At 38.6% G+C, this 23,793-nt stretch overlaps 1 protein-coding gene across 1 annotated transcript in view; it reads right to left on the bottom strand.

The window, feature by feature from the left end:
- LOC121826098 (killer cell immunoglobulin-like receptor 3DL1) overlaps window positions 1-23,793 on the bottom strand; it is a 38,965-nt gene extending 15,172 nt beyond the window's left edge. Inside the window, exons 1-3 of the mRNA XM_076561853.1 lie at window positions 23,721-23,793; window positions 18,461-18,766; window positions 16,318-16,611 (exon numbers count right to left, since the gene is read on the bottom strand). Of these exons, the coding sequence (XP_076417968.1) occupies window positions 16,318-16,611; window positions 18,461-18,766; window positions 23,721-23,793 (673 nt within the window). The remainder of the gene's footprint in view (window positions 1-16,317; window positions 16,612-18,460; window positions 18,767-23,720) is intronic.

The following is a 23,793-nucleotide window of genomic DNA, read 5'->3' as shown; positions in this document are numbered from 1 at the left end:
TTATCATGACTACAACTGAGTTGCATCTTGAACCCACTTCCTTTATTCAAAATGGTTATATCTGATTATTGTACTAAAAGTTTTGATGTGTTCCTTTGCTTTTTAAATTCGAGACTCAGTGTTTCCTCTGGCATTCTATACAACATGTTCAACAATTATTTTTCATATTGTAAGAACAGTCCTAATGTGTCAGTTAAAATGACTATACTGCTATTATTCCAGTTTCAGGTTATAGTTATTCATTTTCTTAATTAATCATGTAGGTATTTAGAATAATAAAATTACACTCTTTAAAAATCAAACAAACAAAGCAAGTAAGTTTTTGCTGTATTTGAAATTTGTTTTAAGAAGTTGAAAAAATATCAAAAGATGGAGAATCTCTCATGCTCATGTATCAGTAGGAATAGCATAGAAAAAAAGCCCATCCTATCAAAAGTAATCTAAAGAATCCCATTTACACAGTCACATCAAAATTTCAACACAATGCTACACAGATCTTAAAAAGACAATTTCTGGCTTTAATGTAAACACACAGAGAAACTAACAGGATAGTTAAACCATCATGAACACTAACAGAACTGCTGGAGGTCTCACCACTCCTAACTTCAAATCCTACTATAGACCTATGTGAATAAACACACCACAGTGTATGTGAAAAGACAGATAGGTTCATCAACGGAATGAATTTGAAAACCCAGACATAATTCCAGACATATATGCATAGCTGATCTTTGCTAAAGAAACCCAAAACATTCACTGGAAAATAAGACAGTATCTTCAACAAATGGTTTTGTTCAGACTGAATCACTGCTTGTATAAGAATGCAAATAGCTTCATACTTATCAACTGCAACAAACTCAAAGCAAGTATAACCCCTAATTGCATTCTAGATATCTAAATATTCTCCTTATAGATACATGGAAATGAAGGGGGAAACACATGAATGGAAAAAATCCATTGATTAGCATCAAACAAACACCAATACAAACCCCAAAACAAAAAATAGAGAGAACAAGTGATTATGAGGTGTCCAGGTCTAGCTGATCTATTACAGCAGAACTCCTGTACCTAAGGCACAGGCAACATCATGCAAGAAGGGAAAGAAAGATTGTAATAAATAGAGCAAGAAGATGTTTGCTATGAGGTGGCATCTGTTAGAAATGTAAATATAAAATCATGTAAATATAAATAACATTATACACATCAATCTGATTACATTCATAAAATTAGGAATACATATATAGATATTTAATGGTAATTAAAAATAAAGATAAATTTGAGAGGAGAAAATGGCCATATTTTAGAGGTTGAGGGGAGTAAGGAAAGGAAAAATTGTTTAAGTATAATTTATTTGAAACAATAAGCCTAACAATATAATAAAATGTTGCAGGTCTTAAATATTACATATGCATACTATACTTCTAGGATTTCTGTGGCCAATAGTCAGTCCAGTTTCAAATGTTCCCAGTTCTTTGCAGTGTTTTGCAGCTTCATGGCCTCTGACAGAATCTTCTAGAAATACATCATGAAAATATTGATGTTTCATATCTAGGTTCATTGTCGAGAATAGTGTATGTCCTGCTGAAATAAAGTGCTGTAGAGTCAGGAAAGAGCCTGGTAAAATAAAAATGTCGGAAAATATGCAAAGACAAGTTGTCAAATTTTACATATTAAACATTCTCAGATATTTCCATGTCAACCATTCAACAATGAAGTGAAACAACACGACATAAAAATTCATTTCTGGTGTGTTTGGTAAAGAATGGTGAATGTACAGGGCTAGAGAAATCATTTATCCATTTAGAGTGTGTTCTGAACTTGCAGAGGACCGAACTTCAGTTCCCAGTGCTCACAGAAGGAGGCTCACAACTGCCTGTGACTCCAGCTCAAGGGGATCCAACCAATGCCCTCTTTTGCCCTTACAAGCACCAGAACTCACATGCACAGATTCACCCACCATTTAATCAGTGTGTGCTCTCATGCGATGCTAAAGAGACTCCCCTTTTACAATTGCCTTTTGCCTTTTACCAAGGACCATAGCTTGGTTTGTGTATCAGGGTGACTGTGGCCTCATAGAATACCCTTTTTGTATTTTGTGGAATAACTGGAGGAATATTGGCTTTATGGCAGAATTTTGTGCTAAATCAATTTTTTTTGCCTAGGGATATGTTTTATTGAGTGCTTTGATTTCAGTAAGTATTACAGGTCTGCTTAAATTATTATGTAATCTTCATTTAATCTTTATCCTTTATAAGTGTTGTACATAGATAAAATTATCCATTTCTTTCAGATTTTCCAATTTGGTGCAGTACAGGTTTGTAAAGTATGATTCCTTTGATTTACCTTTGTCTTTTTTTTTTTTTCGAGACAGGGTTTCCCTGTGTAGCTTTGCGCCTTTCCTGGGACTCACTTGGTAGTCCAGGCTGGCCTCAAACTCACAGAGATCCGCCTGCCTCTGCCTCCCGAGTGCTGGGATTAAAGGCGTGCGCCACCACTGCCCGGCCGACCTTTGTCTTTTTTATGTCCTATGTTCATGTCTTATTTCTTGATTTAGATATTCTTCCTATGGTTTAATTAAGTTGACTAAGGGTTTGTAAATCTTATTGATTTTTCTGATGAATAAGTTGTTTTATAGATTCTTTGTATTTATTAAGTTGGTATCATGTTAAGTTCAACCATCAGTTTGATTATTTCTTGCCCTATCCTCCTGCTGGGGTGTGATTTCTCTTTTAGTTCTAGAGCTTTCGGTGTGCTGTTAACTTCCTTGTATTATACCTCTACAATATTTTATTTATGTACTTAATGATCTGACAATAAGTTTGGGTATATCAACTATGTATGTCACTGTGACCTATAATCATGTTGGTAGCTATCTTTCTAGCACTTATTATCTATCTCTCATCTATGACTCTATTATTTATCTGTCATGTATCTAGTCAGTTTGGTTATTTCTATGTATCTATATGTATGCATGTATGTATCATCTATCTATTACCTGTCTACATACATATATATGCATTAGCTATCAATCATCTTTTTTTCTATCCTCTTCATTCTACCAGTAAAATGATCTGTCAATTATTTATGTATTTGTGATTTATTAATCTATTTTTCAATCATCTCTTTTTACACAACTTTATTCTACTCATTATCTATTTACCTCTGTTTGTCATTCTGTCTATCATTTCTTCTTCTTTTTTTTTGAGACAGATTTCTCTGTGTAATTTTGTGCATGTCCTGGGTCTTGCTCTATAGACCAGGCTGGCCTTGAACTCACAGATATTTGCCTTACTCTGCCTCCCAAGTGCTGGGATTAAAGGCATGTGCCCCCCAGTCTATCATTTCTTATAAATATCTCTAACTCTCACATGTCTTTCTGTATATTCATAACACATTTTTCTTTTCAAAATAAGCACAGTCTTGAGGGTTTCCATGCAGTTTTCTTTCCCTCAGTCTCCTCTCAATAATTTTCATTCACCCTGAAACCCAGACAGTTTGTCATTGGTTTAAGAGAGGCAGCCAAACCCCACAGCTCCAGACAGTTACAGTCACATTAGCAGAATGCTTAGGAGGTTATCCTTGACTGCCACTAAAATAAGTTAGTTTCCCTGTTAAGAGAAGTTTAGATTTTGTGGGAGCTCTGTCTTTCTTGATAACTGACTTTCATTAAGGACTCACTGGGACATAGGAAGATGTTTTTTTGTGGGTTTAAATGCTGATATAGCTGTAGTCCAGTTAGCTTCTTGTTAGTGTGCATTCAAAACCACAGGTACTTGTGAGGTAGTAGGACCCACAGGAGGTGTGAGGTTTCAGTTACTGACCACACATTTCTAAATTTGTTACTTCTAATGCAAAATAAACAGTTCCTTTTTGAAATACTTAGTTTGTCTTGTGGGGAATTGCAGAAGAAACAAAGAATCCTTTTGTTTATATTTCCAACATAAAAGGAGAGTTTTCCTAAAAAAGTCTAAAGTTGCTCAAATTCCTATCTCTCTTTTCATGCTAAATTTCTTTTTATATTTTTTCTGGCAGCCTATATTATGCAGCCCAGGTTATACCAGATTTCAGTCATGAAGCCAAGACTGGCCTCTAACTTGAGTTAATTCGCTTCCATCCTGCCCAATTCTGGGAATATAGGTGTTTACTACCACACTTGCCTGTAACCTTTTTATCTTTATCTTTATTTTTGGAGGATAAAAGGTTTGTTTCACTTGCAGTTTCATCATTGTGGGTGAATCAAAAGTACTGTCACTCAAGAGAGAGTGGTCAAATTGTATCTACAAACAAAAATCAGATCAAGGAATGTATGCTTATACTCAACTTGTTTACTTCACTCCTAAAGATTTAAGGACTTCCTACTTAGGAAATGATGCCACTCACTAAATATTGGGCAGGGCTCTTCACACCAATTCTACTAAACCAGAAAATTTCCCTCCAGACATGCCCATATGCAAACTCTCTGTGATTTACACAACTCTTAGATTCTAGAAAAGATTCTGGATTCTGGCAAGTTGACATTTTACATTAAAATTCACACTAGCAGATATATCAAGATAATACTGCCATTTACAATTGCCTAAAATATTTAGAAACAAGAGCTACACCTCTCTTGAGAATATTTATGAAGGACTGTTAGTCATCAGCTCAGCATGGATACAGTTGCATATTCATGTCTATTGATTGACTAGGTAGTTTTACAGTTGTGGCGCTTTCATTTGTATAACAGCCTTGCCATGTTCAGAGACCAGCCTCTCACTGTACACCTTCCCATCTTCTAGCTTTTATGTTCTTTTCAAAGCCTTCTTTTGTGATGGTCCCTGAATCTTGGAAGGGGTTGCTGTAGATGTTCCAAGATGGCTTTTGGTCTCTATATAGTGTTTTAGAACTCGGCCTGATGTGTCTGAGAAATGCCTGAATTTGTTCTTGGAAGACTTTAGATCACACCCCACTGCTCCTGCTGGTTTTCTTTCTACTTCTAGTTGATTCTCTCTTCTGCTTTCCTGTTACATGAACTTCTTATGCACCATCCTTTATTCTCCAACCCTTTTCATTCTCCTCTTCTTATCTGTCACATCTGAGTCTACAAGTCTCATGGATTATCATAAGAGATGGCATTGTTTCTCTCTCTCTCTCTCTCTCTCTCTCTCTCTCTCTCTCTCTCTCTCTCTCTCACACACACACACACACACACACACACACACAGTATGACATACGTGTATATGCAAAAAAGAAACGTTATATTTTGTTTTCTAAAATAAAAACTAATAAAAATAAAATTATAGAAACAATTTTTATTTAATACTACATAATGAAATATGTAGTATTTTATCTTTCTGAAACTTGCTCATTATGATAAACTCTGATTTTCAGTTGATTCCATTTTCCTGAAAACTTTCTATTTAATTTTTCATTATGAATACTTGTTAGGAAAACAAAATATTTGTGCTCAATGACCACTAGGGAAGCCAGCAAAATCAATAATCCATGGTTGTCTTTTCAAAAAACAGGCATAGAGCCTAATTTTTTCCTAGAGAGATGGAAATTAAAAGTGATCAATAGCCTGGTGATCTCTGTTGTCTGAAGGGTCAGATTCTATCAATCTCCTATAAGCAGGTCTAGAAGTAGCTAGTAGTCTATATAACCACTGTTTTCTCTGAAAGGCCAGGCTATATCAAGCTCCCAAAATAAGGACTGAAGATGATTAATAGTCTTTGTGTAAATTATCTGCATAGCCAGGTACTCCCTCAGGCTCTGAAAACCAGGACCAGATTTGGTTAATAGCCAATGACCACTAAGCTATTTGTGATAGAGAACACATAAGAGCTTTCCCTAGACCCTTAAACTAATACGGGTAGCCTATCTCTACAGTCTATCTTTTGCAAAAAATTACATGTACACTGTTTTGATTCTGAATGTCATTATACTTCCTTTTGCATTAGGGACTGCATTATATTGGGATACTTTTTTTCCCTTCAAAGTGTACTGTTTCAATATGCTTAAAACAAACTGTTTGTTTTCAGACTCCAGAAGTTTGTACCAGTCAGGACAACTAAGTCATGCTGAACTGTGTTTCCTTCTTGTCTTTCAATGTTTATTTCTCTGCCACCCATAGCATTTGCAAGGATCCCCACATCTGACAATCAGTGTGAAGGGCTAAGTCCTCAGTGAAGATTAGAACACTGTTCCATTGTAGCTTGAATTCTGATGGGTAGTAAAATAAAGACTTGGAGCTAGATATCAGCCTAGATGCTGAAAGATCAGAGAGACAAAGGAGCTAGCCACATCACCTCTTATCTCACCAAATCTATGAAATCTCACCAAATCTTATCTACCAGCCTGGAAAGGGAGTCAAGTTCCTGTCTACACCCCATCTTATCACTTCCTTTCTCTGCCCAGCCACATCATTTCCTGTTTCCTTCACCCAAGTGCTAGGATTAAAGGTATGTGACAGCATTGCTTGGCCTCTATGGTTAACTCATGACTAGCACTGCCCTCTGATTTCCAGGTAAGCTTTATTTTTAGAGCACAAGCAAAATATTACCACATTTCTCCTTTTTGTCTAAATTTAAAGAAAGTAGGGTAAAATAATATAGAAAAACTATATACAATAGGTACATGACTAAATACAATATATAGGCAATAAATACATCAAAAATGTCTAGTCAATAAACATTTGACAAATTCAGAGAAAAGATTCCATTATCTATCCGATTTTGGTGATTCCAAAAGTTGTACCTAATTCATTTTCTACCCTAATTTGAATTATCAAAATTAACTTTTAATGTCGCTCAATCTTATTCACTTTACCTGTCATAGTGAGTTTATTTTCTGTGGTGTAACAAGGAAAACTATAACTATAGCTGTAAAATCTTCAACTTCCTCAGAGATTGGAGAAAGGAATAATATTTCCTCCATATGCAAGGAGTGCAAGTGACTTCCAAAAATTGTGAGAAATGACAGCAACAGCTAGCTGCCTAGATAGTCACCCAAAGTTCATCTGTAATGTTGGGGCATCCATCTTCAGACTAAAGGCCCAGAATATCTGACTGACTTTTCTGTGAGGCAGATTGTTCTGAAGGGCTGTTCTACTTAGTCTTGGCAAAAATTTGGCAGCTGCTTTCTTTTGTGTCCTGCTTGTCCAGTTTGGACACAAAGTGCCACCAGTTGAGGCAAGAGCACTTTCTTGTCCAGTGGCTCTCTTTTGCCACAATGATAGTAAGCTCATGTGGATTTTCTTCAATGCCCATCATCTTCTCTGATGTATATTGGTACTGCCAGGAGCAGACATGTCTCCTTGTCAAAAAAAATGCCTACATTATTAAAATATCTTAAATATTATATTCTGTAAATCTCTGAAGTGTTTGAAGACAACCTGTCTATCTAAAATATGTCTCTGTTTGATCTTCAAAACATACTTTATATGACTACAAGTTTGATTGTTATAAATAACTACTAACTTGCATCTCTTTATACCATACTTAGTTGCTAAAATAATTTTCAAGGAATGGAAATTTTCATTACATTGCTAAATGAGTTATATGGGTATAATGCTTAAACAAGAGTAGACATGTTCTAACAAAAATAACCATAAATTCTTACCAATATGTAGAGATCCATATCAATGTAAATATTTAAAGCTAGTAGTTGTTCTTTTAAAATGAGATTAAATAACCTGCATTTTTATCTTATCACTTTTATATTCCCAGACACTTATATTCTCAGACACTTATCATTTTTATATTCCCACTTATCACTTTTATATTCCCAGACACTTATATTCTCAGACACTGAGATCAATAATTAATAAATGGGACCTCCTGAAACTGAAAAGCTCTTGTAAGGCAAATGATATGGTCAATAAGATAAAATGACAGCCTATAGAATGGGAAAAGATCTTCACCAACCCCACATCTGACAAAGGGCTGATCTCCAAAATATATAAAGAACTCAAGCAACTAGACATCAAAATACTAAGTAATCTGATCAAAATGTGGGACACAAATCTAAACAGAGAATTCTCAACAGAAGAATCTCAGATGGCCAAAAGACATTGAAGGAGTTGCCCAACATCCTTAGTCATTAGGTAAATGCAAATCAAAATGACTCTTAGATATCATCTTACAACTGTTGGAATGGCTAAGATAGAAAACACTGATGATAGCTCATGTTGGAGAGAAGTGGAGTAAGGGGAATACTCCTCCATTGTTGGTGGGATTGCAAACTTGTACAGTCACTTTGGAAATCAATATAGAAGTTTCTTAGAAAATTGGGAATCAATCTTCCTCAAGACGTAGTTATACCACTCTTGGGTATATGCCCAAATGATGCTCAATGATACCACATGGATACTTGCTCAACTACATTCATAGTAGCATTGTTCATAATACCCAGAACCTGGAAACATCTTAGATTCCCCTCAACCAAAGAATGGATAAAGAGAATGTGGTACATTTAAAAACAATGAGATCCTGAAATTTGCAGGCAAATGGATGGAACTTGAAAAAAATCTTTCTGAGTGAGGTATCCCAGATCTAGAAAAATAAACATGGTATATGTTAGTAAACTGCAAAAGCTCTGCATTTGGTATTCCGGGTTTCGGCACCAATGTTAGTAAACTGCAAAAACTCTGGGTTTGGTGTCCTGGGTTTCGGCACCAAATGTAGGTAAACTGATGGCTGAAACTGCAAGGAGACAGTTCAGCCCTAGAAGGCGAGGTATCCCAGACACCTCAGAGCTACTTAGGACAAGAGCTCTGCCCTGAAGGTGTCCTGGATACCTGGAGCTGTTTAGCACAGCTCTGATGGCTGAGACTGTAACAAAACAGCCCAATCTTGGAAAGGAAGGTTTTCTGACTTCTCAGGAGAGTCAAGCCTGGAACTTCTTCAGCAAGGAAGATTATCTTGACTCTTCGGGAAGGTCAAGATATACCTGGTATGATGGTATGATGGGGGATGGTTTCCCCACAGGACACAGCAATCCTGCTCCTCTCCTGGAGAACCACAATCTCTGGCTCAGTGTTACCAGCTCTTAGTCGCTCAGTCCACTATGGGACGTCACAGAAAGGTTCTTCTGTTCAGCTCCCCCTTGCTCAGTCCACTATGGGACCTCCCAGCAAGGTTCTTCTGTTCAGCTGTCAATAAAGGTCTTCACCCAATACTGTTTTGAAAAAAGAGGTTTATTTGGGAAGGAGGAGGTCCAGGAGAGTAGCTGCCTCTACCAGGGTGGAGAGAACAGCTCACAACTGACCAGACAGTGCAGTTTATATAGGATGTCTAGGGGGCAGAGTCAACTGTGATTGGTTAGTTTATTTTCTGCCCAGGGATTGGCCAGTTTTGTGAGCAAGGGGCAGAGATGGCCCTGATTTCAGGGCCAAACTGTGTTTCTTTCACTGGCCTTTCTTGGCTTTTTGACACTACCTCTAAGGCCAGGGCACATTTCTTTCACTGACTCTGATTCTAGGGGCCAAGAGTGTTATATTTTGGTACTAGTTTCAGAGTCAGGGCATATTTCCTAGGTTCTGGATTTGGGGATAAAGTGTTCACTTCTCTGCCTCAGGTCCCAAACACAGGCTGTGTTTCTTTCCCTGGTCCTGGGCCCTAGGGCCAGTATTCTACTGTTCTGCTCTGTAATTGGTTGTTTTCACAAGTCAGTTGGACAGGGGCAGAGATGGCTCTGATCTGAGCTAAACTGTGTTTCCCTCACTGGCTTTATCTGAAACATCCTTCCCTAATCCTGGCTTCCAGGGTCAGGGTGGGTTTCTCTAGCCAGTCCCCTTTTATATACTCACCAGTGTATATTCACTGATAATTGAATATTTGGAGTAAGTATAGGATAAGGAACCTACAATCCACAGCCCCAGAGAGGCTAGACAACAAGGAGGGCCCAAAGAGGGATCCTTGGATATCCCTGGGGAGGCAAAATAAAGGAGATCATCTCCTGGGTAAACTGGGGGGAGGGCAGGTGAGGTCCCTCCAGATGGCAATTTGAAGGAGTGAGTTTGGTGGGCTGGGTTCTGGATGCAGGAAGGAGGCAGGACAGAAGGGAGTGTAATAAAAGAGATGTCATAATGGGGGCCTTTTGGGGTTACAGAGAAACCTGGCCCCAGAGAATCCCCAGGAATTCACAAAGATAACCACTGCTAACAATCTTAGCAGTAGTGGAGAGAATGCCTGATCTGATCATCTAATGTTAATTGTCATCATACATACTCTATTTAGTGACTGATGGAGGCAGATTTATGATCCACAGGAAAGCATTGGGCTGAGCTGCAGGAAACTTGCTGAAGAAAGGGAGGAGGAATTGTTGGAGCCAGAGGAGTCATGACTGAGAAACCCACAGAGACAGCTGACCTGAGCTGGTGTGAGCTCATTGATTCCGGTCTACAAATTAGGGAACTTCCATGGGACAGGCCTAGGCCCACTGCATATGTGTGATAGTTGTGTAGCTCCAGCTCTTTGTAAGGATCCTAGCAGTGAGATCAGGACCTGTCCCTGGTGCTTGGCTGGATTTTGGAAATCGATTCCCCATGCTGGATTAACCTTGCTGAGATTTGATGAAAGGGGAGTAGCTTGGATCTGTCTCTACTTGATGTGCCATGTTTTGTTCAAAGTAGTGGGAGGCTAGCCCATTTCTGAATGGATATGGAGGAGGAGTGGAAGTCAGGGCTAGATGGGAAGTCACAGGGGACTAGGAGGAGAGAAGAAGGGGAAACTGTTGTTGATAGGAAAAAATAAATTACAAAAGTTATAGCAATAAAATAAAATAAAATGACAGGGCTTCTTATCCCTTTGGTCATCATAGGATTGTATGGAGCACATCATACTTCTTTCTATCTGCATTGAACAAACTAATGTCTGAGTCATAAACTTAAGTGTCTTCTGTTAAATTTCTTAAATTTAAAACAGTTTTAGAAAAGATCACCTACTGTGACATGTGCTTATTACTAGTAAATAAATGGATGGATTGATAACGGATTCCTTATTTGATTTGGGTTATTGAAAACTTCTAATTATGGAAAACAATGTCCAGATACGAGCCACTAGTTTTTAATGTAGATTCACTCTTAATTTTAAGACCTGAATAAATTTCAACATTTTGCTCAAAGTCCTTTAATAAAGGGCTTTACTATAACAAAAAACCAAGTACTGTGAATATTTTCCCCACATCGATAACCACAGTTAAATGTTATGGTCCCAAAATGATAAATGCAAAACCTGAGTCTCAGAAAATTACCCTGGAGCATACACCTAGAAACATCACACCTGGGAATCTAGCTTATATTCTCAACACTTAGATAAGACTGGGTTGTACTGTTTTTGCTCTATCATGCTTATGCTCTGCCATGTGCAGGAAGAAGTTTCTGTCCCACCAGCCAACTCCCTAATAATCAAATGGAGACTTGATAATTATGAAACCTCAGCAGATAGCTTAAGTTTGTTTTAACTAGTTCTTATAGCTAAAATTTACCCATATTTTTAAATCCACATTCTTTTAAGTGGCTTTGTTTCCCCAATTCTCTACTTTCTATCCTGCTTTCTCTCTGTCTGGCTGGTGACCCTGGCCTTCTTCCCAGTGTTCTCTCATTCTGGATCTCCTGCCTAACCTCTTCCTGCCTAGCTATTGAACTGTTGGCTCTTTATTAAACCAATGAGAGCAACTCATCTTTACAGCATATAAAAAGATTATTGTAGAGCAGCCATGCATAAGTTGGGATCATTCATCAACACCTCTGTATACAATGGCCTGTTAGAAATTAAGCTCTTACTAAGGCTTTGATGTCTGGTTCTAGGAGACATATTAGTTGAATGATCCTCAAATCAGTATAATATAGGACAGGAAGACAATCTCTTGAATAGCTCAGCTTTTCTTTTTGATTTAACAAATATATTTTATCATATATTAAAACCAATAAAATGCAAAAGAGACCATATGGGGTTGTGTCCTATTTATTTATTTATTTTTGCTAATTTGAAAGAAGATATAGTCATTAGGGAAGTGGGACTATCAATTGAGAAGATGCATCCACACAAATTGCCTGGAGGCAATCTGTTGGGAATTTTCTTGTTTCAAGGTTGATGTGGGAAGGCCTAGACCTCTGTGGGTAGTTTCACTTCTTGACAGGTCATCATAAAATTCAGAGTAATGCAGGGTGACCAAGTTATGAAGAACGTTCAAGTATGTGGTGACTCATCATTGCGTTTGCTTCAGTTCTTTCATCCCTGTACCTGCCTTGGTTTCACTCAATGCATTGTGACCTGGGATATTTAATATATGTAAGCCAAAGAAATTCTTTACCTCAATTAGCTTTTGGTCATGGTGATTATCACAGCAATAAAAATCATATTTAAAATTGGTAGTATGTATAAAGGTTGTGTGAATCTTTTTAGTAAAACATGAGAATCTCTTGATTCTAGCAGATGGGACATCCATGACAGATCCAATAAATGATCCAGACAGGTCTATATTATTGAAATAAGAAGGTTATTATAATTACTTACAAGATCATGGTGTTATGGGTGTGGCCTCATTCCGAGATTCATCTCTCTGATCATTAATAAATTTTAAGAAAGCAAAGGTTTTTATTCACATACTGACACCAGATATATACCTGAGACTTGGAGTTCCCAAAGGCAGCCCCAAGACACCTCAATCAGGGGATCTAAAAGCCAAAGTTCAGGCTTCTGTTCAGGCAAACAGAAGGTCATCTGGTACACAGCAAGCTTTAATTTACAGAAACATGCAAAGAAATTTTGTTAAAGTTGTACAAGACTCGGTATTTAAAAAAATGAACCCTTAGCAGGCTTTAACATTTTAAGTCTTATTTCACTTTATAGTTTGATTTCTCTCCAAAGGAAAAGTGAGAACCATACCATTTTAAGTATAGGAAATCCACATTCAGATCCATATAAGAATAATGACAGATGGCCCCAAAGTTAGAGACTTCTATCCTATGATTACAGCAATGGTTTCACTGCATCTATTCATTTTTGCTTCCAAAAGGGCTTTGGTCTTTACAGATGAATTCCTGATATCTTTCTTTGAGAACTCATAGGATACTAAAAATCTTTGATCTCAGCTTATCATTCCATTGCTCCCAGGCACACACTGATACATGTGGAAGGATTCCTTGGGCTGCTGTGAACTGGTCCTGATAAATTGCTGTTTGAAGATCCACTGATCAAATTCTGTGTATGTCACATTCTGCATTTGTTTTCCTTCAGGGTCCTAGAAAGAGGTAAATGTTAGTGCTTTTGTATGCACATATTCTTGTGGAGGATGAGGGGATGTAGGACCCACACTCTGAAAAATGGTGAGTTCATGACGACCTATCTCTTCCATATTCTTTTCACTTCAAACCCTTGTTCATTGGTGCTGCATTTTTAGAGGAGAGAAGTAGTTATTAACACCTAAGAAAGAACTTGTGCATGCTTCTTTCAAATATCAAGGATTAATGAGAGATATGGTCAAACCCAAGGTTTCTCTTCTCCCACACAGCCAAGTCATATGTCCTGCATCTCTATGTTTCAACCCCATCTCATTAATGCTGTATGCTCCTAGTTCTCTCTTTAGTTCTCTCCCTTAAAAAAAAACCTTCTTCTAGATATTAGTCTGCTTTGGATATGTGAAGAATTAGTCACTGGTCTGAGAGCTGAGGGAAATAACAAGGGCTCAGCAGTTCTCTCTGCAAAGACCCACATCAGTGTCCCTGTCCTAGGCCAAGTAAATGAATACCACACACCTGTATTCCTCCAGGTTCAGTTTCTCATGCTACTCAGATGATACTCACTTCCTTCTTCTTGATATGCATTCCTTTTTGCACAGCACTGAGAATGGATGAGGAAAATGAGGAAGCTAACCATCGTGTAGAATGAGAGTCTAACCAGAATATGCAGGAGCCCATGATTATCTGATGGAACATATGAATGCAATAAATAAGATGACAATCTTAGGATCCCTGTAATAGATTACCTATCATTTATTGATAGATGGATAGTTAATGGACTATTAATCTTTAGGACAATGTTCTTGGTGAAGAAGCTACTATTCTCATTCTGCTAAAGCACACAGTATAAATTGGCTCCTGATGACTTTCCTTTGGAAATTTCCTTATAATAATCCCTATATTAATGCATCTCTCAACCTTCAGCAGGGAAGCATATATTTGCAATAAATGGTGATCAATACAGGTACTCACAACTAGCCAAAGTGCAGAGAATAAAGGACTGTGGATGCTTGGCTCTAAATATGACATTTACATGATATCTACTTCTACAAGGCTCAGTGTTAATTGTGAAAATGATGCATTAAAATGACTGATTGAGGTTTATGATAACAGAAAAGAAATAGCGTCTCCTGGAACCAAGATGTCAGTTGTATATATGAACTCAAATGCAGATGTGACAGCATGCAAATGATCAGTACACGTGCAAGCTAGACCAAATCCCAGCATGCATTGAGGCTGAGGACATGAAGTCCCACCCTTAGTCAAGGTGCTATAGGCAAATGAAAGCTGTTGGGAGAATCAGTTTCAGGAGAGTTGTGATGAATATGTTGACCATGCTCCAGTGAGAGACCACACATTCATGAATATATAGACATCAGAAATTGAACTTCATGGATAAAAAAGATAACAGCATTGGGTGGGTAGGTCTAGGAGGACTTGAGTAAGGTGGTGTATATGTAGTGGGTAGCCATTCCAGCTTTGATCTGGAAGTTCCAACCCCCATTGAGGCTTCGGTAACTGTCATGCCTACCAGGCGGGGCCAAGAGAGGACTCTGAAGACCCAAGAAGTGGATGGGCCTGCTCTCTTGGTTCCTGAACCTTGAACGCTGGAGGTAGACCAAGCAGAGTTCTCCAGAGAACACAACTGGACTGCGTCACACCTTTCCCAGACCCCTTTAACTTATCCCTTCACTTGTAAGTTACCCCACAAAATAAACCTCCCTTTTAACTACATGAAGTGGCCTTAGTAATTTTACCAATATCAGCACATTGTTTGAAATTCTCAAAAAACAAATACAAATTAAATAATAAGAAATAAGCATCTATAGAAATGATCCCTGAAAGTACAATCTTTGGAAGGGAGTCAAATTTCCCCTTCTGTTCACTTACAGGGGACTCAGGTGCAGAAATTAGGGATCAAACGTCCCCATGGATCCCATGCTGCCCATGAATAACTTCTGATTTTGCAGAGTTTGAGAATCAGAGAAGAGAGATGACTAGACAAATACTTAAGAGCTGTGAGGCAGCTGACACAGCACATGACCTCAAGAGATTTGTTTACCTACAGTTCTAAATGAAGAAGAGGAATAATTTACTCACTAGTTTTGGAGTCTGGTTCTGTGCATGAAGTGTCATTTCTGGAAGTGTTTACTATGCAATGGGAACAGGAGAGGGAGAGAGAGGCGGTCAATGTTGCTGTCTGTCTTCCTCTTATGGAAAGTTTTTTCAGGTTTGTCAGTGACCAGCACCCACTTTACCCTTAGTTCTGAGTGTCAGTGTTATAGGAGGCCTTTATATGGTTTGCTTAGAGGATGGCACTCTGTCCTTGGATTTCAAGTTGTGATGAGACAATAGGAATACTGTGGAGAGATCTATGTGATAGGGATATCAGGAGGGATGCTCCATCTCTTCTCTGCCCAATTGATCCCAATCTCATTTATTATGAGTCTTTCCTGACCCCTTTCTGTATCTGTGTGTACATATGATGTCCCAGTCTGTCTGGCAAGTAAGGTCAGCATTGTTTCAGGTGTTCTCTGTCTCTTATTATATAATCTGCTACCCTTACTCAAACTTTATCTGTTGTTTTTTAAAAAAGTTTTAATTGATATATAATTATATCCCTTCCCTCTCCCTTTCATCTCTGCAGCACTTTCCAGGTATCTTTCCTCCAAGCTTCCCATATTCTTTGATTATTACTTTTGTATGTGTTATATATTTTCATATATATATATATATCTTGCTGAGTATAGTATTTTAATACACACATACATATGTATATTATATCTTGAATATACACATGTATATATACACATACACACATATATATACATATACATATACATATATATATATATATATACACACACACACAAAAATACTCATGGTTCTTCGTTCTAGCTCCCTATGAGATTTTCTCTCTATTTTTAGTAAGATGGTTCTAAGACATGGATGCAGGATTTTATTAGCCACAAGACATCATATCTCTATCTCTATCTCTATCTCTATCTCTATCTCTATCTCTATCTCTATCTCTATCTCTATCTCTATCTCTATCTCTATCTCTATCTCTATTTCTATCTATGAGGCTTTCTCACCTGTGACAGAAACGTAAAAGAGGTCACTTGGGGATGACCAGTCATGGGAAGAGTTACTGAAAGAGCCATAACATCTATAGGTCGCTTTCTGAGTAAGAGGACCAAGAAAAAAGTTGGCTTTGAATGTCCCATTGTGGCTCTGCACTGCAGGCAGCCCTTGCCCCTGAGGCACCCCTTCCCTGGACAGATGGAACATGTCAAACTGATGGTCAGAGATGCAGGACAATGTCACGTTCTCTCCTGACATCACCACAGGGGCCACCATGGCTGACAGAGAAGGTTTCTTGTACAAACCTGGAAGAAAAGAGGCAGAGACAGTTAGAGGGTCAGCTCCTTCCCAGTGTTCGTTCCTTCCTCATTTCTGTCTCCTCCTTCCATATCTGTGATCTCTCTCTTTCACTATCTCTCTCTCTCTTTATTTATCCCTGCCCATCTTTCTTTCTCTCTCCTTCTTTTCTTTTCATTATCATCCCGAGTCTCTGATCTCACACCAGTACACAAACATTGTAACCCAGCTTTTGATTTTGGACACGTTCTGTGTCTAGCCACATTGGTTCATTCCCTTTGTCTTTGTAAAGTATACTTTTATTTACATATATTAATATTAGCTATCAATTGACTTCATTTTGAAATATTCATTCATATATAATGTATTTTCATAGTTTTTAAAAATTATTTTTTTTTAATTTCTGAAATCAAAAAACAGTTCTACTATTTCATGCCCTCTTTGTGTTCTACTGTTCTTACACAAATCTCTATGTTTATTATTGATCATATTAATGGTACTATTTTCTATTGTCTCTCACTTCTGATTTCATTCATTTTCCTAATTGGTCTTCATTATACTTTCATTTATCTTAAGTGTTTTTTAAATCAATGTGTTTAATTCGAGTTAATTATTATTTTATTCATTTTTTCCCATTCCCCTCTCCTGTACCAACTTTGCTGGTCCTTCCCGTCCCCCTCATTTCCTCTTCCATAGCATGTGTATTCTACTCCTTTCCCCATACCTCTCTTAATCTCCTTCCCTTCTCATGGCCAGTTTCCAATTCAATGACCTCTAACTCCCCCATCCTATGTATATTAAATACCTAGAGTCTGACAGCATTCTAAGTTATTTTGAATCTGATCTCTATTTAGATATCTGTGTTAATTAATCTCTCTTTATAAAGCACAGAATACTCAATGAATCTGTTTGCATCCCTTGATCAGAAGCTGTGATCATCTTCTCTCTCTTGTTTCTATACTGTGTGTGTACTGCTTAAGTGAGATCTATCATCTTCTTCCATAGCTCTGTTTTGAAATATTTAACATCTGCTATTATTTTTCCATCTCTGCGTTCAAAGTTTCTATGCAAGCTTAAATATTTTTGCAGGTTTTCTCTTACCACTCATGCTTGCTTACTATTTTCCTAGTACTTTCCATCTCTGAGTTTTCCTCTCAGTTTTCCTCCACTGACCCATTGTGTGAATATATTTCCATGTTTCTGCTTTATTTGAATCAGCATATCACTGGGGGAACTCCTGTAGAATTTTTCAGCCATTCTAGAATGTCTGAATGATTTGAACATGGATGGCAAACAGTTTGAGGAAGTAGAGAAGAGTGGTGTTTTACTCGAATACCTAAGGCAATGCTATTCAAGGACAAATAATTAGTCAACCACAAGACAGGAAGAATGTCAATCTTGACAGATATTCTATGGATGTCATCTGTACGAAGGTCTTAGGACTCATGAAGAATCAGCCCTACTCAGCACTTGAACTTAGGTCAAACATGATATATCTGGCACTTCTGGGAGACTTGTAGAGGTGGAGGGCAAACAAAATTCTAAACTATCTAGGCCTTTGAGCATTAGTAGATGGATGTCATTTTGCGTAATTCATATCAAGTTCACCTTGTCTCACCTTTCTCTTTATCTCTATCTGTGACTCCTTTGATGGTCCTGTATCTGTGGTTTATGTTATAACCAATGATCTGTTCTTGTGTCTCTGTCTTCATTGTCTATGTCAGTAATATACTCACCAAGGCTGCCTTTCTCTAGGTTCCCCACAATCATCTTCCTCTGGACCTCCCAGGACTTCCAGTCTATACAATATCTGTTCTGTCTCATGGAGAGGATGATGAGCAGATAACACCCTCTTACCTGTGATCTTTATATCAATAGGATCACTGGATTTGGACCACTCATATGGTGTGTGATTGTAAGAACCATAACATGTGTAATTCCCAGCATGGTCAGGTGTCACAGGACCTATTTCAAAGTTGGCATGGGAGCCCCCAAGATGAGATTCTGCAGAAATCTGGAAGGAGTCCTTGATTATTCCTTTTCTGAGTGAAGTCAAAATGAAGGTGTCAAACATAATCTCTGATCGACACTCCAGTGTCACCTTCTCTCCTAAATCCACCAGGGGAGGTTGTAAGGCCAAAAGGAAAGGCTTCCTGTAGATGCCTAAGAATAAAGAAATTGTATGAATGTGATAAAAATCTCTGTGTCATTGAAGACCTATGGTTCTCCCTCAATTAGTCTGTTCTACCTATTAGTGCTACAGTGCACTTGTTTTTGTCTATTTCAACTCTAGACACAGAATCCTCCATCTTTCTGTGACCATTTCCTACTTATCTGACTCTAAGAGCAACACAATATTTCTCCACTGACTAGATATGAAAATGTGTCTTTTCAACCCTTCTTTCATAGATAGACCCTATTGTCCTTGACTAAGATTGGGGAGTGCAGGAAACATCGCAAGCTTCACACCATGCAGCTTTATGTGTCCTTTTAATGCTACTTTTGATTAAGTATAATCGTTGGAAGGATAAAGGAATTGGTATTGAACATGATTATCAGGGAAACATTCAGCCCTCTGCATGGTTCAAACTGCTTCAGGGCATTCCTGATCCAGAATAATGAACATTTTTTCCTCCCAACATGTTGATGAATTAGCACCCGGGCTTCACTGCTCTCAGAGCATTCTTTCAATGCTTCTTAATTTGCCATTGACATGGGGCCCATGTATTATTTTCCACATGCTAACCTAACAATTTACCACTGATGTGATTCTTGAAAAGAATATAAGTGTTACAGAGATTAGAATTCTGAAAAACTCAAAGCGGCATAAGTCAGGTGTCCTCCGGGATAGTAACTACTATAATCCTTGGCAAGTGTTCATTTCTTGTTGCCTTCCAGCTACTAGAGACTCATGCATTCCTTGGCACTTGGACCCTTCCTCCAGTGTCAGAGTTAACTCTAGGGTATCTCCCTTATAATGCATTTTTTTGTTCACAACTAAGTTTTTCCTTATTTTGTTATAATAACCCTTGTATTTAGAAGGACCCAGGATAATTCAGGATGTTCTCCCATCCTGATATCAACTTGTTACAATCTGATTTTCATTTTATAGCCCATTTTATCCTTGAATCATTTAACACACAGGAAGCATTGGGAACTAGAAAGTACATGTCCTAGTGTATTATATTATGCCCAGAACATTATCTATTTTTCTGAATTGAATATTCTTTTATAAATCCAAGCCTCTGAATAACACTCTTTCTGAAAATTCCTAGGGTGGGAGATTTGGGGGACTGGAAAAAAACACTTCAAACATCATCTCTGACCTGAAATTATGATGGTCAGAGGGTCACTGTGGAATGTGAGTAAATAGAGAGACTGATACTTTAAACCATAGCATCTGTATGTTCCTGCATAAGCTGGTGTCACAGGACCCAAGACATGTTTCTTCTGGAATAGTCTTTCATAGACTTGAGGGATAGAATCCCCTTGTTCTTTGTACAACTTGAATATGTAAGAGGCACTATGATAATCACATCGAAGTTTCACATAATGTCCCTGAGGCACAACATGACTTGGCCAGGCAGAGAGTGAAGGCTTGACATCACTTCCTGCAGAGGGATGCACAGAGAAAAAAAATTAATGATGTTCCTTAATCCCTGATAGCTGAGCTTCCAATTTTCATTTATTTGGGTCCTTTGTATAACATTTTTCTCTGAATTGAAACATTCCTGCCTCAATGTGAGGAGTTGAGAGGCTCAGGAGACTCAGAAAGTAAACAAACTTCCTATGTCCTGGAAAGCGGAAATATCCAAGATTAAACAGTGGCCCTTTCTAGCTCTATACAAACAGTAGGATACTGAGCTAGTTCAGCTCTAAGTGTTAATATCTAATACCTGTTTAGTTGCATACAAGTTGTATACAGTACTCCATAGTTTTGGCTTTCATGATAATCACCCATATTGAGGTGTGCTTATAGTAATGCTTTTGAGTAATCCCTTGCTTCTGTAAGTAACACCTAATCCATCCTATTATTAGTAACCTCTTTAACATATATTCACAGAGTTGTGCTTTGGTGCAATCATTGTTTGGTCTGTCATGGGTTTCATTTATGAGTTAAGCATATTTGTATGTCTTGTATTTCCCCAAGGAAAGTCTCAAACACAATAGGGTGATTTTGAAGTGAAGGGTGTGAAAGATTGTGGCTGTTTGAACAGTTATGGTCCCAATAGACACATTTGTTTGAATGCATGGCACATAGGGAATGACACTAATATGAGGTATGACCTCTTTGAAATAGATGTGGCCTTGTTGGAGAAAGTATGTTATTGTGGAGGTATGCTGTGAGGTTTCCTATGCTCAGGCTATTAACAGTGTGAATACAGTCCCCTTCTACAGCCAGTGGATCAAAATGAAGAACTACTACTCCTTTTCCAGCATCATGTCTGCCTGCACACTGCCAGGTTTCCTACCATGATGATACTGAACTAAACCTCTGAACTATAAGTCAGCCTCAATCTAACAATTTTCTCTATTAGAATTCCCATGGTCATGGTGTCTCTTCATAGCAATAGAAAGCCCCAGTCAAAGAATGTAAGTATTCCTCAACTGCAACACGCGCGCACACACACACACACACACACACACACACACACACACACACGCATCTTTCATGTTAAAATATGCTAGCTGAGAATTTTGAGTTTTGAATAATGAAGTGGATTTCATTGTGAAAATATTGTAATCTAAAAAGAAATTACACCAGAAGTGTAGAGGAAAAGGTTAACGAGAATGAGATGATAGATCAAAATTGATGCCACCGAAGAAGCAGAAAAGAAATGCTCTTGATTCACCAACTCTAGAAATCTACCAATATTCAGATGAGAAGTACATCATGAACATTCGAAAACTTGTGGGTGATGGAGAGATAGCCTATAGGACCAAAGAATTGAGAATTTCTGTAGGGAAAAGGGGCTGGGTGAAGAAACCCACCCTGACCCTGGAACCCAGAACCAGAAAAAGAAACACAGCCTGGATTTGGTACCTGAGCCAGAGAAAAGAAACACTTTATTCCCAAACCCAGAACCTAAGAAACAAACCCTGACTCTGAAACCAGTACCAAACACTCTTGGTCCCTAGAATCAGAGCCAGTGAAAGAAATATGCCCTGGCCTTAGAATTAGAGTAAAGAAGCTAAGAAAGGCCAGTGAAAGAAACACAATTTGGCTCAGATCAGTCATCTCTGCCCCAGGCCAACTGACCAGTGAAACAACCAATCACAGAGCAGGAAAGTAAGCACCCTGGCCCTGAAGTTTAGAACCAGGGAAAGAAACACAGCCTGGATCCAGGACTTGAGTCATAGAAAGGAACACTTTATCCCCAATCCCAGAACCAAGGAAACATGCCCTGACTCTGAAACCAGTACCAAACACTCTTAGTCCCTAGAATCAGAGCCAGTGAAAGAAATATGCCCTGGCCTTAGAATTAGAGTCAAAATGCAAAGAAAGACCAGAGAAAGAAACACAGTTTGCCCTGAAATCAGGGCCATCTTCGCCTCTAACCCACAAGACTAACCAATCTGTGAGCAGAAAAAACTAACCAATCCCTGGTTGACTCCACCCCCAAGAGATCCTATATAAATCACCCTGCTTGGTCAGGTGTAGAGTATCCACTCCACTATGGTAGAGTCTGCCACTCTCCTGGACTCCTCCTTCCCAAATAAATGTCTTCCTCAAAAGAGTTTTGGGTGTGAAGATCTTCATTCAATGGCACAGAGAAGAAGATTGGTAAGTCATCCCATAGTGGATTGAGTAGAATAAACTTTGCTGAGATGTCCCTCTGGGGACTGAGCAAGGGGGAGCTGAACAGAAGAAACTTGCTGAAATGTCCCTCAGGGGGCTGAGCAAGGGGAACTGAACAGAACCTTGCTGATACATCTCTTAGGGGACTCAGCAAGGGGGGATGAAAAATAACACATTTTGCTAGAGCCAGAAGAGATTGATACATTTCTTCAGGGGTTTCCCCATTTGCAGAGTGAAGCAAAAGAAGCAGAGAAGAAGCTGAGCTCTGTTACAAAGCCCCCTTAAGTGGGGGCTGAGCAAAGCTCACCTTTAGCAGCTCTCCAGGAGAGCTATATCTTGCTATATCTTGCGGGGAGACCATCCCTCACCACACCAGGTATAGCCTGACTCTCTCAAACAGTCAGGATACCCTTCCCTGCAGAGCTGTTCTGGCAGCTCCAGGCCTGACTTTCCCAAACAGTCAGGATGCCCTTCCTGGCTGAAGCAGTTCCAGGCCTGACTCTCCTGAGCATTCAGAATACCACCTCGTCTAGTGCTGAGCTGTCCTATTGCAGCTCCAGCCGTTGGAGCTGTCCTAGCATCTTGAGGTATCCGGGATACGTCCGGGGCTGAGCTGTCCAGCAGCTCAAGGTTTCCAGTTGTCAGAGATGTCTTAGTAGCTCAAGGTGTCGACTGACTCCTCAAATAGTCAGGACACCTTTGCCCCAGAGAGGCAGCACAGTTACTATATATATATATATATATATATATATATATATATATATATGTGTGTGTGTGTGTGTGTGTGTGTGTGTGTGTGTGTGTGTGTGTGTGTGTATGTATGTATGTGTATATGTATATGTATACACACATATACATATATACTTAGGGGGAAATTTTTTGAATTACTTTGTCCCTTATGAACTTTCATACATATTTTCATTCACAGAGGTTAAACAGTCTCATGTTTCTACATTAAGAGTGACAAGTTGCAGGCTGGCATATAGTTTCCTCATTGTTGCAAGGCTCCTTCCACGTGAAACATTTGGAGTACAGCATAGCTCAATAACTTGTTTACTTGTATTTAGAATGGATTTGGACACATGATGGCCAGCCCATGAATCTTAGTCATTTATCTATAACTATTTGGTGGATATTCCTGAGGAATGTGACAATAGCTGGTCTCTGTAGTGAAGACCATGTAGACTCTAAGCTATTCTATCAGTTAGCCATGGTGGACATCTTGCAACACTGGCCACACAGCAGCCATCATAGACCCTAGCCAGAGACTGTCCCTGATTGCAGAGTGTTTTCATGCCCTAAACAGCCAGGAAGTACATCCAGCAACAGCAGCTGATCTCCAACACAGGAACGATACCAAACTGTAGAAGCTGACACCAAGGTCATCCAT

The sequence above is a fragment of the Peromyscus maniculatus genome, chromosome 1 (genome assembly GCF_049852395.1).
Source record: "Peromyscus maniculatus bairdii isolate BWxNUB_F1_BW_parent chromosome 1, HU_Pman_BW_mat_3.1, whole genome shotgun sequence".
NCBI lineage: Eukaryota > Metazoa > Chordata > Mammalia > Rodentia > Cricetidae > Peromyscus > Peromyscus maniculatus.
The sequence above is the reverse complement of the archived record's forward strand: the minus strand, read 5'-3'. Positions and strand labels throughout refer to the sequence as shown.